The 14,667-nt window shown below is 42.7% G+C and overlaps 1 protein-coding gene across 1 annotated transcript in view; it reads left to right on the top strand.

The window, feature by feature from the left end:
- The first annotated feature begins 1,062 nt into the window (after positions 1-1,062).
- The window catches only part of LOC132833303 (NACHT, LRR and PYD domains-containing protein 3-like), a 28,146-nt gene continuing 14,541 nt past the window's right edge, over positions 1,063-14,667 (top strand). The window contains exons 1-3 of the mRNA XM_060851469.1: positions 1,063-1,138; positions 9,789-10,057; positions 11,979-13,671. Coding sequence (XP_060707452.1) covers positions 1,071-1,138; positions 9,789-10,057; positions 11,979-13,671 — 2,030 coding nt within the window. The 5' untranslated portion in view covers positions 1,063-1,070. The remainder of the gene's footprint in view (positions 1,139-9,788; positions 10,058-11,978; positions 13,672-14,667) is intronic.

Raw genomic sequence — 14,667 nt, 5'->3', positions numbered from 1 at the left:
TCCCTGATGCTGTGGGGCAGAAGTGCTGACACCTGAGTCACCATGTAAGAATGTTTTCAAATTTCAGATATCATCCTCCAAAAGACAAGGAGAATATTCATTGCTTGACATCTTATGGTATCACATCTTGTTGATGTCACTAGTAATTCCAAACCCCAGGCTAAACTTCTTGGGGACATGAGTTTGAATCTCAGAGCAGATTGTGAAATCTCTATTCAATAAAAATCTGGAATAAAATGCTAATTTTAATGGTGACCATGAACCCACTGTTGATTATCATAACAGCCTGCTTGGTTCACCAGTGTGCTTCAGAGAAGAAAATCTGTCAACCTTGTTTGCAGTACATGTGACCTATCTGTCCTCCAGGCAATTAGGGATGGGCAATTAGTGATGGTCAAGTCAATGATGCCCAAAATCATGTGAACCAACAAACAAAATCACTGGCACACTGAAAAATGGTTTACAAATCTGTGGAGAGAGAAATAGAGTGAATCTTTCAGGCCAGTAGACTTTTATCAGAAATGGGTGAAGTCGAAATGTCATAGTGTGACAAAAAATCTACTTCATATTTTAGACTTTGGGATTTAGATGTTAATATACAGGCAGATGGATGTGGGTTTGATCAGTGCTGACCGTCCCACAGAGCGGCACTGTCACAGAACTGAGCGTCCCACAGTATTGATCCTCCAACAGTTTGGCACGCCCTCAGTATTGATGCTCTGACTGGGTGGCACTCCTTCAGCACTGACCCTCTGACAGTGCAGTACTCCCTCTCTAGTAATGGGACTGTCTGAAATGTGCGTTCTGGTTGCCAGGTTGGAACTTGGACTCAGTTTTGTAAAATTGACGGAGCTGACACAGTACAAGGAACAGGAAGCGAACAAACTGGACTAGATTCCCGAACTGAGACACCAAGAAAGGAAGTACTGGTTTGCGTATCTCGGGACCCAGAGCGTGAATGACTCTCTGTAAAAACTCTGCAGTCTGCCAGCAGGAGGGGAACTGGCAGCGCTGGGGAGGGTGGCACTGGCCGCAGTGAGGGTATACCGGGTATCTCTGAGAATCCGGGCATGGACAGACCCGGACCAGAGCGGCCAGGAGCAGAGGGACTGGCAGCTAGCTTCCCAGGGGAGGAGAGGTGAGTGTGACAGGGGCTCGATGCTGGGACTGAATGACATGCTGGAAGGAGCTGGGAGTTGAGGACTGGCTGAACGGTTCAGGAGCTGTTTTTGTAAACACAAAATTAATTATTAGTCTGAGGAGACAAAAAGTAAATTGTTTTGAATCCAGCAGTGTTAAAAAAGCTGTAAACGATATATTTATATTATTTTGAAATATATTTGTTATTATTAATTAGTTTGTGACGAACTTGTAGCTTCCACAGAAAATCCCACTCTCCAGGTGACGGTCATGTTGTAATGTTTCTGAGATGGACATGAGTTTTGTCTCCCGACATTATCTGGACTAACTCATGTCATTGTTTTGCTAGTTCTTTGTTTTCTAAAGCAGTCACGTGTTTGAAATCCAGTCCTATAACCATCGGACTGAGAATAATCATTTTGCTGTTTATGGGATCTTGCTGTGTGATCATTGACTGTCACGGGTGCTACATTAATACTACAACAATGACGACTCTTCAACTGTAAAAGTGAAGTTCTGCAGATGCTGGAAATCTGAAATAAAAATCGAAAGACTGGAAAAACTCTACTGGCCGGACAACATCAGTGCAGAGAGAAACAGAATTAACGGAGCCAGTCTAACAGGATTTCCAGAATGTTTCGTTTTTATTTCAGATTTCTAATGGTGTTCAGTGTGTATTATTGAATCATCAGAATGGGGAATGAAGTTTCCAGCTGAAATTGCTGGACCAGCTGATAACCTTGGAACTGGAAGAGTTAATGGTGCTCAGTTTTTCTGAGGAAGGGCCACCCGATCTGAAACGTTCACTCTGATTCCTCTGCTTCGATGCTGCCAAACCTGCTGAGCTTTTCCAGCAACTTCTGTTTTTATTTCTGATTTACAGTGTCAGCTTTTCTTTTGATTTTTACAAAAAGAACCTTTTGTTATTTTCTGTTACTTGGCTACTTGAAATTAGATCTCTCCACCCTGCAGGCACCCTGCCTCTATTCCTGATGAAGGGCTTTTGCCAGAAACGTCGATTTTCCTGCTCCTCGGATGCTGCCTGAACTGATGTGCTTTTCCAGCACCACTCTAATCTAGATACTTGAAATTAGAGTGGATTTTCAAAAGTTTTATGAAGTGGTAATTTCTGAACTAACAGGTGGGATTTTTGTTGTTAGAACCCTCACTGATTTTACTTTTTTTAAAATAAAAACACCTTTGGTTGGAGCTGTGAGCAGAAAGGTGACCTTCTGATTTGATTTATTATCTTCATGTGTATCTAACTACAGTGAAAAGTTTGTTTTGCATGCAATACAGGCAGATCATAACATTCAAATATCACAGGGTGAAGGAACAGAGTGAGGAATACAAAGTTACAGCTGCAGAGAGGGTGCATAAAAACCAAGATTAGATTTGGCATTTGAGATATCCATTCCACAGTCTAATATCAGCAGAGAAAAAGCTGCACTTGAGCCTGTTGGTATATGTCATAGTGTCACAGAGATGTACAGAAACAAACCCTTTGGTCCAACTCATCCATGCCAACCAAATATCCCAATCCAATCTAGTCCCACCTGCCAGCACCCAGTCCATATACCTCCAAACCCTTCCTATTCATATACCCATCCAGATGCCTTTTAAATGTTGCAACTGTACTAGCCTCCACCACTTCCTTTGGCAGCTTGTTCTACACATGCACCATCCTCTGAGTGAAAAAGTTGCCTCTTACGTCACTTTTATATCTTTCCCCTTTCACCCTAAACCTATGCCCTCTAGTTCTGGACTCCCCCACCCCAGAGAAAAGACTTTGTATATTTATCCTATCCATGCCCTCATGATTTTATAAACCTCTATAAGGTCACCCCTCAGCCTCCAATGCTCCAGGGAAAACAGCCCCAGCCTGTTCAGCCTCTCCATATAGCTTCAATCCTCCAACCCTGGCAACATCCTTGTAAATCTTTTCTGAGCCCTTTCAAGTTTCACAACATCGTTCTGATAGGAAGGAGACCAGAATTGCACACAATATTCCAAAAGTGGCCGAACCAATGTCCTGTACAGCCTCAACATGACCTCCCAACTCCTGTACTCAGTATTCTGACCAATAAAGGAAAGCATACCAAATGCCTTCTTCACTATCCTATCTACCTGCGACTCCATTTTCAATGAGCTATGAACCTGCACTCCAAGGTCTCTTTATTCAGCAACACTCCCTAGGACCTTACCATTAAGTGTATAAGTCCTGCTAAGATTTGCTTTCCCAAAATGCAGCACCTTGCATTTATCTAAATTAGACTCCATCTGCCACTCCTCAACCCATTGGCTCATCTGATCAAGATCCCATTGTAACCTGAGGTACCCTTCTTAACTGTCCAGTACACCTCCAATTTTGGTGTCATCTGAAAACTTACTAACTATACCTCTTATACTCACATCTAAATCATTTATATTAATGATGAAAAGTAGTGGACCCAGCACCAATCCTTGTGGCACTCCAGTGGTCACAGGCCTCCAGTCTGAAAAATAACCCTCCACCATCACCTTCTGTCTTCTGCCTTTGAGCTAGTTCTGTATCCAAATGGTTAGTTCTCCCTGTATTCCATGAGAGCTAACCTTGCTCACCAGTCTCCCATGGGGAACCTTGTCGAGTGCCTTACTGAAGTCCATATAGATCACATCTACCTCTTTATTACTTCTTCAACAAACTCAATCAAGTTTGTGAGACATGATTTCCTACGCACAAAGCCATTGCTGACTATTCTCATAAAATCCTTGCCTTTCCAAATATATGTACATCCTGTCCCTCAGGATTCCCTCCAATAACTTGCCCAACACTGACATCAGGCTCACTGGTCCAAAGTTCCCTGGCTTGTCCTTACCTCCTTTCCTAAATAGCAGCATCACGTTTGCCAACCTCCAGTCATCTGGCATCCCATCTGTGACTATCGATGATACAAATATTTCAGCAAGGGGCCCAGCAATCACTTTCTTGGCTTCCCACAGAGTTCTAGGGTACACCTGATTAGGTCTTGGGGATTAATCCACTTTTATGTGTTTCAAGACATCCAGTACTTCCTCCTATGTAATATGGACATGTTTCAAGGTGCCACATGTATTTCCCTACAGTCTATATCTTCCATGTCCTTTGCCACAGTAAACACTGATGCAAAGTACTTGTTTAGTATCTCCCCCATCTCCTGTGGCTCCACACAAAGGCCGCCTTGCTGATCTTTGAGGGGACCTATTCTCCCCTAGTTACCCTTTTGTCCTTAGTATATTTGTAAAAACCCTTTGGATTCTCCTTAATTCTATTTGCCAAAGCTATCTCATGTCCCCGTTTTGCCCTCCTGATTTCCCTCTTAAGTATACTCCTACTTTCTTTATACTCTGCTAAGGATTCACTCGATCTATCCTGTCTGTACCTGACATATGCTTCCTTCTTTTTCTTAACCAAACCCTCAATTTCTTTAGTCATCCAGCATTCCCTATACCTACCAGCCTTTCCTTTCACCCTAGTAAAAAATGAGGTCTGCAGAGGCTGGAGATCACAGCTGAAAATGTGTTGCTGGTCAAAGCACAGCAGGCCAGGCAGCATCTCAGGAATAGAGATTCCTGAGATGCTGCCTGGCCTGCTGTGCTTTGACCAGCAACACATTTTCAGCTTTCCTTTCACCCTGACAGGAATATACTTTCTCTGGATTCTTGTTTCTCACTTCTGAAGGTTCCCATTTTCCAGCCGTCCCTTTACTTGCGAACATCTGCCTCCAATCAGCTTTCGAAAGTTCTTGCCTCATATCGGCAAAATTGGCCTTCCTCTAATTTAGAACTTTTAGATCTGGTCTATCCTTTTCCAACACTATTTTAAAACTAATAGAATTATGGTCGCTGGCCCCAAAGTGCTCCCCCACTGACACCTCAGTCACCTGCCCTGCCTTATTTCCCAAGAGTAGGTCAAGATTTACACGTTCTCAAGTAGGTACATCCACATACTGAATCAGAAAATTGTCTTGTACACACTTAACAAATTCCTCTCCATCTCAACCCTTAGCACTATGGCAGTCCCAATCTATGTTTAGAAAGTTAAAATCCCCTACCATAAGCACCCTATTATTCTTCCAAATAACTGAGATTTCCTTACAAATTTGTTTCTCGATTTCTCTCTGACTATTAGGGGGTCGATAATACAATTCCAATAAGATGATCATCCCTTTCTTATTTCTAGTTCAACCCAAAAACTTCCCTGGATGTATTTCCGGGAATATCCTCCCCCAGTACAGCTGTAATACTATCCCTTATCAAAAATGCCACTCCCCCCTCCTCTCTTGCCTCCCTTTCTGTCCTTCCTGGAACATTCAGCTGCCAGTCTTGTCCATCCCTAAGCCATGTTTCTATAATTGCTATGATATCCCAGTCTCATGTTCCTAACCATGCCCTGAGTTTATCTGCCTTCCCCGTTGGGCCTCCTGCATCGAAATAAATGCAGTTTAATTTATCAGTCTTACTTTGTTCTCTGCTTTGTTCCTGCCTGCCCTGACTCTTTGACTCACTTCTTTCCTCAACTATACCCGTCTCAGATTGATCTCTTTCCTCACTATCTCCCTGGGTCACAGTCCCCCCACCTTACTAGTTTAAATCTTCCGAGCAGGTCTAGCAAATCTCCCTGCCAGTATATTAGTCCCCTTCCAATTTAGGTGCAGTCCGTCCTTCTTGTACAGGTCGCTACTACCCCAGAAGAGATCTCAATGATCCAAAAATATGAACCCTTCTCCCATACACCAGCTCCTCAGCCCATGCATTCATCTGCTCTATCCTCCTATTCCTGCCCTCACTAGCTCACAGCACTGGGAGTAATCCAGATATTACTATTCCTGAGGACCTCCTTTTTAAATTCCTGCCTAACTCTCTTTATTCTCCCTTCAGAATCTCAACATTTTCCCTTCCTATGCCATTGGCTCCAATGTGGACAATAATCTCCTGCTGCCCCCTCTCACCTGTGAGAATATTCTGCACCCTCTCTGAGACGTCCTTGATCCTGGCACCAGAGAGGCAACACACCATTCTGATTTTTCGTTGCTGGCCACTGAAATGTCTGTCTGTGCCTCGGACTTGAGAGTCCCCTAACACAATTGATCTTTTAGAACCCAATGTACCCCTCATTGCATTAGAGCCAGTTTCTGTACCAGAAACTTGGCTGTTCTTGCTACATTCCCCTGAAAACCCATCACCCCCTACATTTTCCAAAACAGCATACCTGTTTGAAATGGGGATAGCCACAGAAGACTCCTGCCCTACCTGCCTATCTGTCTTACCTTTCCTGGAGTTACCCCATCTACGTGACTTTATCTGCAACTTTTCTCCCTTCCTATAACTGCCATCCATCACATCCCCTTGCTCTTGTAAATTTCTCATTGCCTCTAACTGTCTCTCCAACCGATCCATTTGATCTGATAGGATTCGCAACCAATGGCATTAATTGCAGATAAAGTTGTCAGTGGCACGTAAACTCTCCCTAAACTCCCACATCTGACACGAAGAGCATATTACTCTACGGAAGGCCACTTTTGATTCTATCATTCTACAAACCCAGAAAACAGGACTGTCTCATTCCTCTACAAAACACTACTCCAGGAGAAAGTGAGGACTGCAGATGCTGGAGTATCAGAGCTGAAAATGTGTTGCTGGAAAAGCACAGCAGGTCAGGCAGCATCCAAGGAACAGGAAATTCAACGTTTCGGGCAAAAGCCTGATGAAACATAAAATTTCCTGTTCCTTGGATGCTGCCTGACCTGCTGTGCTTTTCCAGCAACACATTTTCAGCAGAAGGATATGTGTTGAAGAGTGTGGTGCTGGAAAAGCACAGCAGGTCAGGCAGCATCCAAGGAGCAGGAGAATCGACGTTTCGGGCATGAGCCCTTCTTCAGGAATGAGGAAAGTGTGCGAAGCAAGCTAAGATAAAACACTATTCCAGGCTATCTTAATGTTTATGGCTTATATTTTTAAGTTTAATCAAGGGACATGTCTTAACAAAACACATAATCGAGAAAGAATCGACTCTAGTCACTACTGCAGACTTTCTGTAGACCATACTTAAAACTAATTACTTATCTGTTTCTGCGCTGTGACCTCTCCCAAGCAGGTTCCTCCAAGATTAGCTGTGAATTTCATTGTTTGTTAATTTTCCCAGATGTTCTCCGGTGTCTAGTGATACATGAATTTAAACAGTAAAGGCAGTAACTGCACGGTTCACTGCTCTGTCAGTTGGCAGTGTGGGTTTCTCTCTCTCTCTCTCTCTCTCTCTCTCCCCCCCTGCACTGACCTCACCACGTGCTGCCTTTGTCTGTTCCTCTCCCTTTTAAAAGTGCTGTTGTTTTGACTATTTCTTTCCCAAAGTTTCAAATCAATGCAGCAGCACGTAAAACAGTAATTACTGCTCCTGGAATTCAAGGAAATCACCCCCAACACCTAAAATACCTCAAAAAAAAGCAGCCTGTTACAGCCTGAAATTTTTCCCCTCCTCCATCTTGGATTACTTGTATCTTCTGTCTGATGGAAGATGTTAGAGGAGGGTATAACCAGGGTGGGAGGGGTCTCTGATGCAGCAATTGGAATTGCAGATGAAGTCAGTGGATGAAAGGTTGGCTTGCGTGATGGTTTGGATTGTATTTACAATTTTCTGTAGTTTCTTACGGTCCTGGGCAGACCAGTTGCCATACCAGGCCGTGATGCATCCCAGATAAAATGCTTTCTATGGTGCATCTGTAAAAGTCGCTGAGAGTCCTTATGGGCATGCTGAATTTCCTTAGCCTCCTGAGGAAGAGGAGTTGTTCTACATTCTTGACTATCATATCAACGTGGGTGGTCCAGGACCCATTGTTTGTGGTGGTCCTTCCTTGGAACGTGACACTCTCGACCCTATTCTCCTCAATTCCATTGATGTGGATAGCGGCATGTCCTCCTCGTTACTTCCTGAAGTCAATAATCAGCTCTTTAGTTTTACTGGCGTTGAGGGAGAGATTGTTATATTTACACTGTGAGCAGCACCTTATTATTTGTTTTGAGGCCAGATCAGAAATTTAATTGCATGTTGGTTTTTGAACAAAGCAATTTTGTGAATTCTTTCACCCCAGGGAGGCAGTATGCTTGACCTGATAGCACATGTTTCACTATTAACAAGCCCACAATTGGTGCAAGCAAGTCTGGGAGAAAACATGATGATTAAACAGAGAGCAGGGCCATCTTGTTGGTGAGAACTGCACCTGAAAATATATGTGATGACGTGTGAAGGGCTCAAGCTGTGAGGATTTTGAATGCAATTCTCTTTGTTCTTCGAGACAGATCATCACATCGAAGGACCAGGCCAAAGTCGTAAGGTTCCAGCTGTGAGGCAAGGCAGGTACCACCCCACAGGATACACTATCACTTGGGCAGTTATTACCCCACAGGATGCACTATCACTTGGGCAGTTATTACCCCACAGGATGCACTATCACTTGGGCAGTTACCACCCCACAGGATGCACTATCACTTGGGCAGTTACCACCCACAGGATGCACTATCACTTAGGCAGGTACCACCCCACAGGATGTAGATTCACATGACAGTGATGCTTCTACATGACCTTTACTCACCAGCCCTCCATCACCTTGCTATGGTGTAATCCAACACTGCTGTCCTCCTTCACTGAGTTAATCATTGACCTGCATCCTCTATCACCCAGAACAGAATGGGATCAGATCTTAGTCAAGGTTATCTCTTAATTGACCACCTCCAGGAATATCATGCAGATTGGCAGTACTCTGACATCATCAGGATTGGGCCTCAGAGATTGTCCTTACATCTGAAGAGCAGAAGATTATCTCATACCATGGCTCTTGCTTGGATAAACTATAACAGTTTCCCTTTTAATTGATTAAATCCACCATGTTCTTACTGAACAGGCTTGAGGGGCTCGAGTTCTGATCATCCATTATATTACATGCTAGTAAGAATTATTGTGACTCAAATAGTCCTGAGTTATTGCACTTCATTTTTCTTCATCAATCCTCCGTACTAGACGGAGGAGAAAGTGAGGTCTGCAGATGCTGGAGGTCAGAGCTGAAAATGTGTTGCTGGAAAAGCGCAGTAGGTCAGGCAGCATCCAAGGAGCAGGAAAGTCGACGTTTAGGGCATGAGCCGTTCTTCAGGAATGAGGAAAGTGTGTCCAGCAGGCTAAGATAAAAGGTAGGGAGGAGAGACTTGGGGGAGGGGCGTTGGAAATGTGATAGGTATTGAACGCTCCTCCCCCAAGTCCCTCCTCCCTACCTTTTATCTTAGCCTGCTGGACACACTTTCCTCATTCCTGAAGAAGGGCTCATGCCCGAAACGTCGATTCTCCTGCTTTTTGGATGCTGCCTGACCTGCTGCGCTTTTCCAGCAACACATTTTCAGCTCTGACCGTACTATACCTCCATCACATTCTTTTCTGTGTCACTAATACTTTTTTAACATGGTTGCTGTGAATTATGTTTGGAATTTTGAGATATGATGAGGTACAATTGAATGAAAATCATTTCTTTAAAGCACTAGCTAACGGTATTGGTGTTGGCTAATATTTTACACTCAGTTCACAATGTGGAGATTCAGGAATAAAATTCCTTGCTATTCAGTGTCTGTTTTTGCTGTGTTTGCAGAATCTCCTACCTTCAGCTGCTCCAGAGGAACCGAGTGAAGCTCATCGATGAACTTGGAGACAGAGTTGACTGGATTCTGGATCATGCTTTACAAATTCAATTAATTTCAAAGGATGATTATGAAGATGTGAAGTATATCCCTGGTCCCAGGAAGAAAGTTCGAACTTTGCTGGATATTGTTGACTGTCTTGGGGAAATGGTGGCTCATCAGTTCTGTTCACTCATTAACAAGAGCAAAGATATGTCTGAAAAAGAACCTGTGTCCAAGGGTAAATAAATCCAAGATTAACATAATGACCTTTTATAAGTAAGTTTGATGGAAATGTTTTGTTATTTAGTGTAAGATATGGGGCATTGCTGGCTAAGTTGGCGATTATTATCTGTCGTTAATTGCCTTTGAGAAAGTGATGAGGTGTCTTTCCGAACTGCTGCATTCCTTGAGATATAGGGACATTCACAATGCTGTTTGGAAGAGAGGTCTGGGATTTTGACTCAGCAACACTGAAAGAATGGAGACATATTTCCAAGGCAGGATGGTGAGTGTCTTGGAGGGGAACTTGCAGGGGGTGGTGTTCCCTTGTATTTGCTGCCCATGTCCTTCTGGGCGGTAGAAGTAATGGGTTTGGAAAGTACAAGGAAGCTGATGTTAGCTCAATTTGGACCATTTTGTTCCAGTTTTGTCTGCCTTCATTCTCCAGTTTAGTGTGATTGTGAAGCAGTTTTACCTGTACTGAGGTACTAAATGTGTATAAATTGGTGTCACTTCACTGTGGAGTAAAACATTATCATGCTGGCCCTTGACTGGTCAGTTATACTTACTGTGTACCTTCAGTATTATGCAATAACAGCAGAAGTTGCTGGTAAAGCTCAGCAGGTCTGGTAGCATCTGTGAAGAGAAATCAAAGTTAACATTTCAGTGACCCTTCCTCAACTGATCTGAGAAAGGGTCATCTGACCCGAAACGTTAACTTTAATTTCTCTTCACAGATGCTGCCAGACCTGCTGAGCTTTACCAGCAACTCCTGCTGTTGTTTCTGATTTACAGCATCTGCAGTTCTTTTGACTTTTATCCAGCTTTCCGCATCTGTGTTTGTCCAAATTCCTTGATAATAATGAGAGTCACAATGTGAACACACCTTCAAATACTCAGATTTTTTTTTCTGCATTCACTAATTTGTTGAAGATAGCACTCCCAGATGAATGTGGATCAGAGAATTAAACATGAAAATTGTCAACAGTTTTGTTGGGTAGTCTATACAACCAATCGTTAGAACAGGTATTAAACTAGTCTCCATTTAATGCTCACTGCTTATTGTAAAATGTAAGTGAGAGACTTGGATTTGCTGCTTTCTTTCATGGCTTCAGGACAATCCCCAAATGCCTCAAAGCTAGTTAAGTATCTTTGAGCAGCCACTGGATCATCACTTTGAGTGATAATGGTTGAGGAATAAATATGGGCCACAGGAAAATGATTGAGAATATTGATTATTAAGTTGAGGTTTGTGTAAGTTTGGAGAGGTATGTAATCAGCTGTTTAGATTGTGGGTCAGTCTCAGCTCAGTACCTGGGATATCAATGCTGCTCTGTAATAGACTGCTTTGAAGATGAAAACTGGAGAGAGAAGAGTTTGTGATTGAGTACAATAAATAAATACTGGGCACCATACGACAGACAGAATGACCAGCCCTTGGGTTTTATTTAAACTGATTGGCTAAACTCATCACTGAAACTTGATTCTACTGTAATTATTTCAGTGAATTTCTTGTACAGGAACAGACTATTTACCCAAAGAGTCCATGGCAAAGTTTACTCTCACCACACGTTTTAAAAATTCATTCGTAGGATGTGGGCATCACTGGCTCGGCCAGCATTTATTTTCCATCCCTAATTGCCCAGGAGGCAGTTAAGAGTCAACCATCTTGCTGTGTGTTCTGAGTCACATGTAGGCCAGACCAGGTGAGGATAGCAGGTTTCCTTCCCTGAAGAACATTAATAAACCAGACAATCGGTTCTGGTTTCAGCTCATCCAGAGACCCTTAATTCCAGATTCTTTTATTGAACAGTGAAATATGAACCTAGATCCTCAGAACAGAAGCTGGACTTCTGGATTACTAGTGTAGGAATAATACCACTAGGCCATTTCAAACCCATCAACAGATTCATCAATTTTATACCTTTGTGTCTCTGCAGAACACTCGACTGTAATAAAGAAACACAAACAAGTTCTTAGCCGGAGGAATGAGGTGATGATGTATTATAACACAAGACCTGGAGAGAAAATTCATCTTTCAGAACAGTTCACCAACTTGTTGCTTGTAAAAGGGCATCACAGCCTTGAATTCAAAAGGCATGAGTTACTGTCTTTTGGGCAGCATCGAATTCACTTACAGGAGAGGAGGAGCCAGGAAATGGAGATCAAGCCAAGCCAGTTATTTATGCAAATCAGTGATAAACAAACTCCCAAGAGAACACTAGTCTCTGGAGTGGCAGGAATAGGGAAAACTGTCCTGTTGCAGAAGATTGTTTTTGACTGGGCAAATAATCACTGCTTTGGTAACTTTGAGGTTCTCCTACAATTCACGTTTAGGGATCTTAATTTGATTAATAAACCAATGAGTCTCAGGAATCTGGTTTTGAAGAAGAATGGTCATTTGTTGAAAGTGTTAGATTCTATTTTTGAAGTTCCAGAGAAGCTGCTGATAATTCTGGATGGATTTGATGAATTTAAGTTTTGTGGCTGTTTAGATGGGGATTGCTACATCACTGACCCTGACGAGGAAGGGAATTTGGTGGACATCATCTACAGCCTGCTCCGAGGGGAGCTTCTCACAGGAGTCTCGGTCCTGCTGACCAGTCGGCCCACAGCTATTAGTTACATCCCAGTGGAAACCATTGACCGTTTTGTAATCATCACTGGGTTTTCTGAAAAGGAAATCAGATACTACTTCCTGAAATATTACCAAGATGAAGAAGTTGGTGGTCGAATGTTTCACTTTGTGAAAGAAAATGAATTCCTCTTTACACTGTGTTTTGTACCTGCCTTTTGTTATATTGTCTGCAGTGTTTTGAAAGAGAAAGAAAGGGAGAATCATAAGCAGCCAAAAACAATGACGGACATTTATAGCCGCTACCTCAGTGTGCTACTGCAGCACCACTCTCGAGGTCAGCGCTCTGAAGGAGGTGATCTCACTCAAACCCTCCGAAATCTGGGCAGACTGGCATACAGCAAACTGCTGCAGCATGACACCCTGTTCTACCAACATGATTTGGCAGCTCATCATGTTGAACTAAATCCCTTTGTTGATAGTTTTCTGGATAAGACCTGTATCCAGGAACCAGACTGTGTAGAGACTGTCTTTTCTTTCACACACTTGACCATCCAGGAGTTTTTTGCAGCCTTGCATTACATGCTGGAACCCGAGCCTTTCCCAGACTTGATGAACGTGGAGACAATGAACAAATACAAGATGGCTACAGGTTTCTTGGATATATTCCAACGATTCTTATCTGGTCTGTTATCTGAGAGGAACCAGGCCTTACTCTCCAAGCACATGAAATTGGATAAGATGACAAAATCTGAGTCCTACTCTTGCTGGCTGATAGAAGAGATCACAGAGCATTGTGAAAATGGATCAAGCATTCTGAACCTTCTTCACTGTCTATTCGAACAACAAAATGACTTATTAGTGGAAAAAATAAAACCTAAAAATCTCCGCATCCACATTGGGGATAATGCACTTTGTCCAGTCGACATCAGTGTGCTGAAATATTTTCTAGACATGAGGATTGGAGATCTAGAAGAGTTAGATCTCACAGCAACCAATATAAACACTACAGCACTAAAAAGTCTACAACCATTTTTACACCAATGTGAGAGACTATGGTAAGGACTTTCTCATTTCTTTGCTAAGTGACCTGGACAAGGCCATGTTTATTTATCCTCACTAGTTACCCTGGTGGGCAGTGAAATTCACTCATGTAGTTAGTTCAAGGAGACTAGAACCACTGGGGTTTGAAGAAAAGTCTAATGCTTATGCAAATTAGCTTGTATCAACGTTCACAACTTACCATGGCAGACTTTAAAATCCCCTCAGTGGAAACTTGCTTTGGATGGTTCCATGAAAGCGACAGTGTTGCACTGCCTTTTAATACAGGGGGAAAGTGAGGACTGCAGATGTGGGAGATCAGAGTTAAGATTAGAGTGATGCTGGAAAAGCACACCAGGTCAGGCAGCATCCAAGAAGCAGGAAAATTGACATTTCAGGGAAAAGCCCCTCATCAGGAATGAGGCAGGAAGCCTCTGGGGTGGAAAGCTCCCGGCCTCATTCCTGATGAAGGGCTTTTACCCAAAACGTTGATTTTCCTGCTCCTTGGATGCTGCCTGACTTGTTGCCTTTTAATACAACCTACCCTATTTGGACTTATCCTACCAATGTTCAAGGTTCCTAGTCTCTCTTATAGTGGCCCGGCTATTGCTGGAACTAACAAATACTTTTTATTTCTTTCACCCATTTCCCCATGTTTTATATTGCACTTCCGCGTTTTTTCCATTCCTCGCTGGTTTTATTCACTATAATTTCCCATGGCATTTTATTTCCCTACTCCAACAAGTGTGGCATTCTCTCAGCACTGACCCTCTGATGTTGCAGCACTTCCTCTGCATTGATAGTTTATAGTGACACCTAAATCCCATGAAATAATAAAGAAAAAATAAATGACAGAGTCCAGTGACTGAAGGTATTTTTATACAGCTGAGAAGCTGTGACCTGGAATGCACTACCTGTATAGACAGTGGAAACAAATTCAAACATAACTTTCTAAGTAGAATAATATAAATGATTGAAAGGGAAAATAATTATAGGGCTTCAGAGAAGGAGTA

Source organism: Hemiscyllium ocellatum, chromosome 36, assembly GCF_020745735.1.
Source record: "Hemiscyllium ocellatum isolate sHemOce1 chromosome 36, sHemOce1.pat.X.cur, whole genome shotgun sequence".
Classification (NCBI taxonomy): Eukaryota; Metazoa; Chordata; class Chondrichthyes; order Orectolobiformes; family Hemiscylliidae; genus Hemiscyllium; species Hemiscyllium ocellatum.
This window is presented reverse-complemented; position numbering and strand designations above follow the sequence as displayed.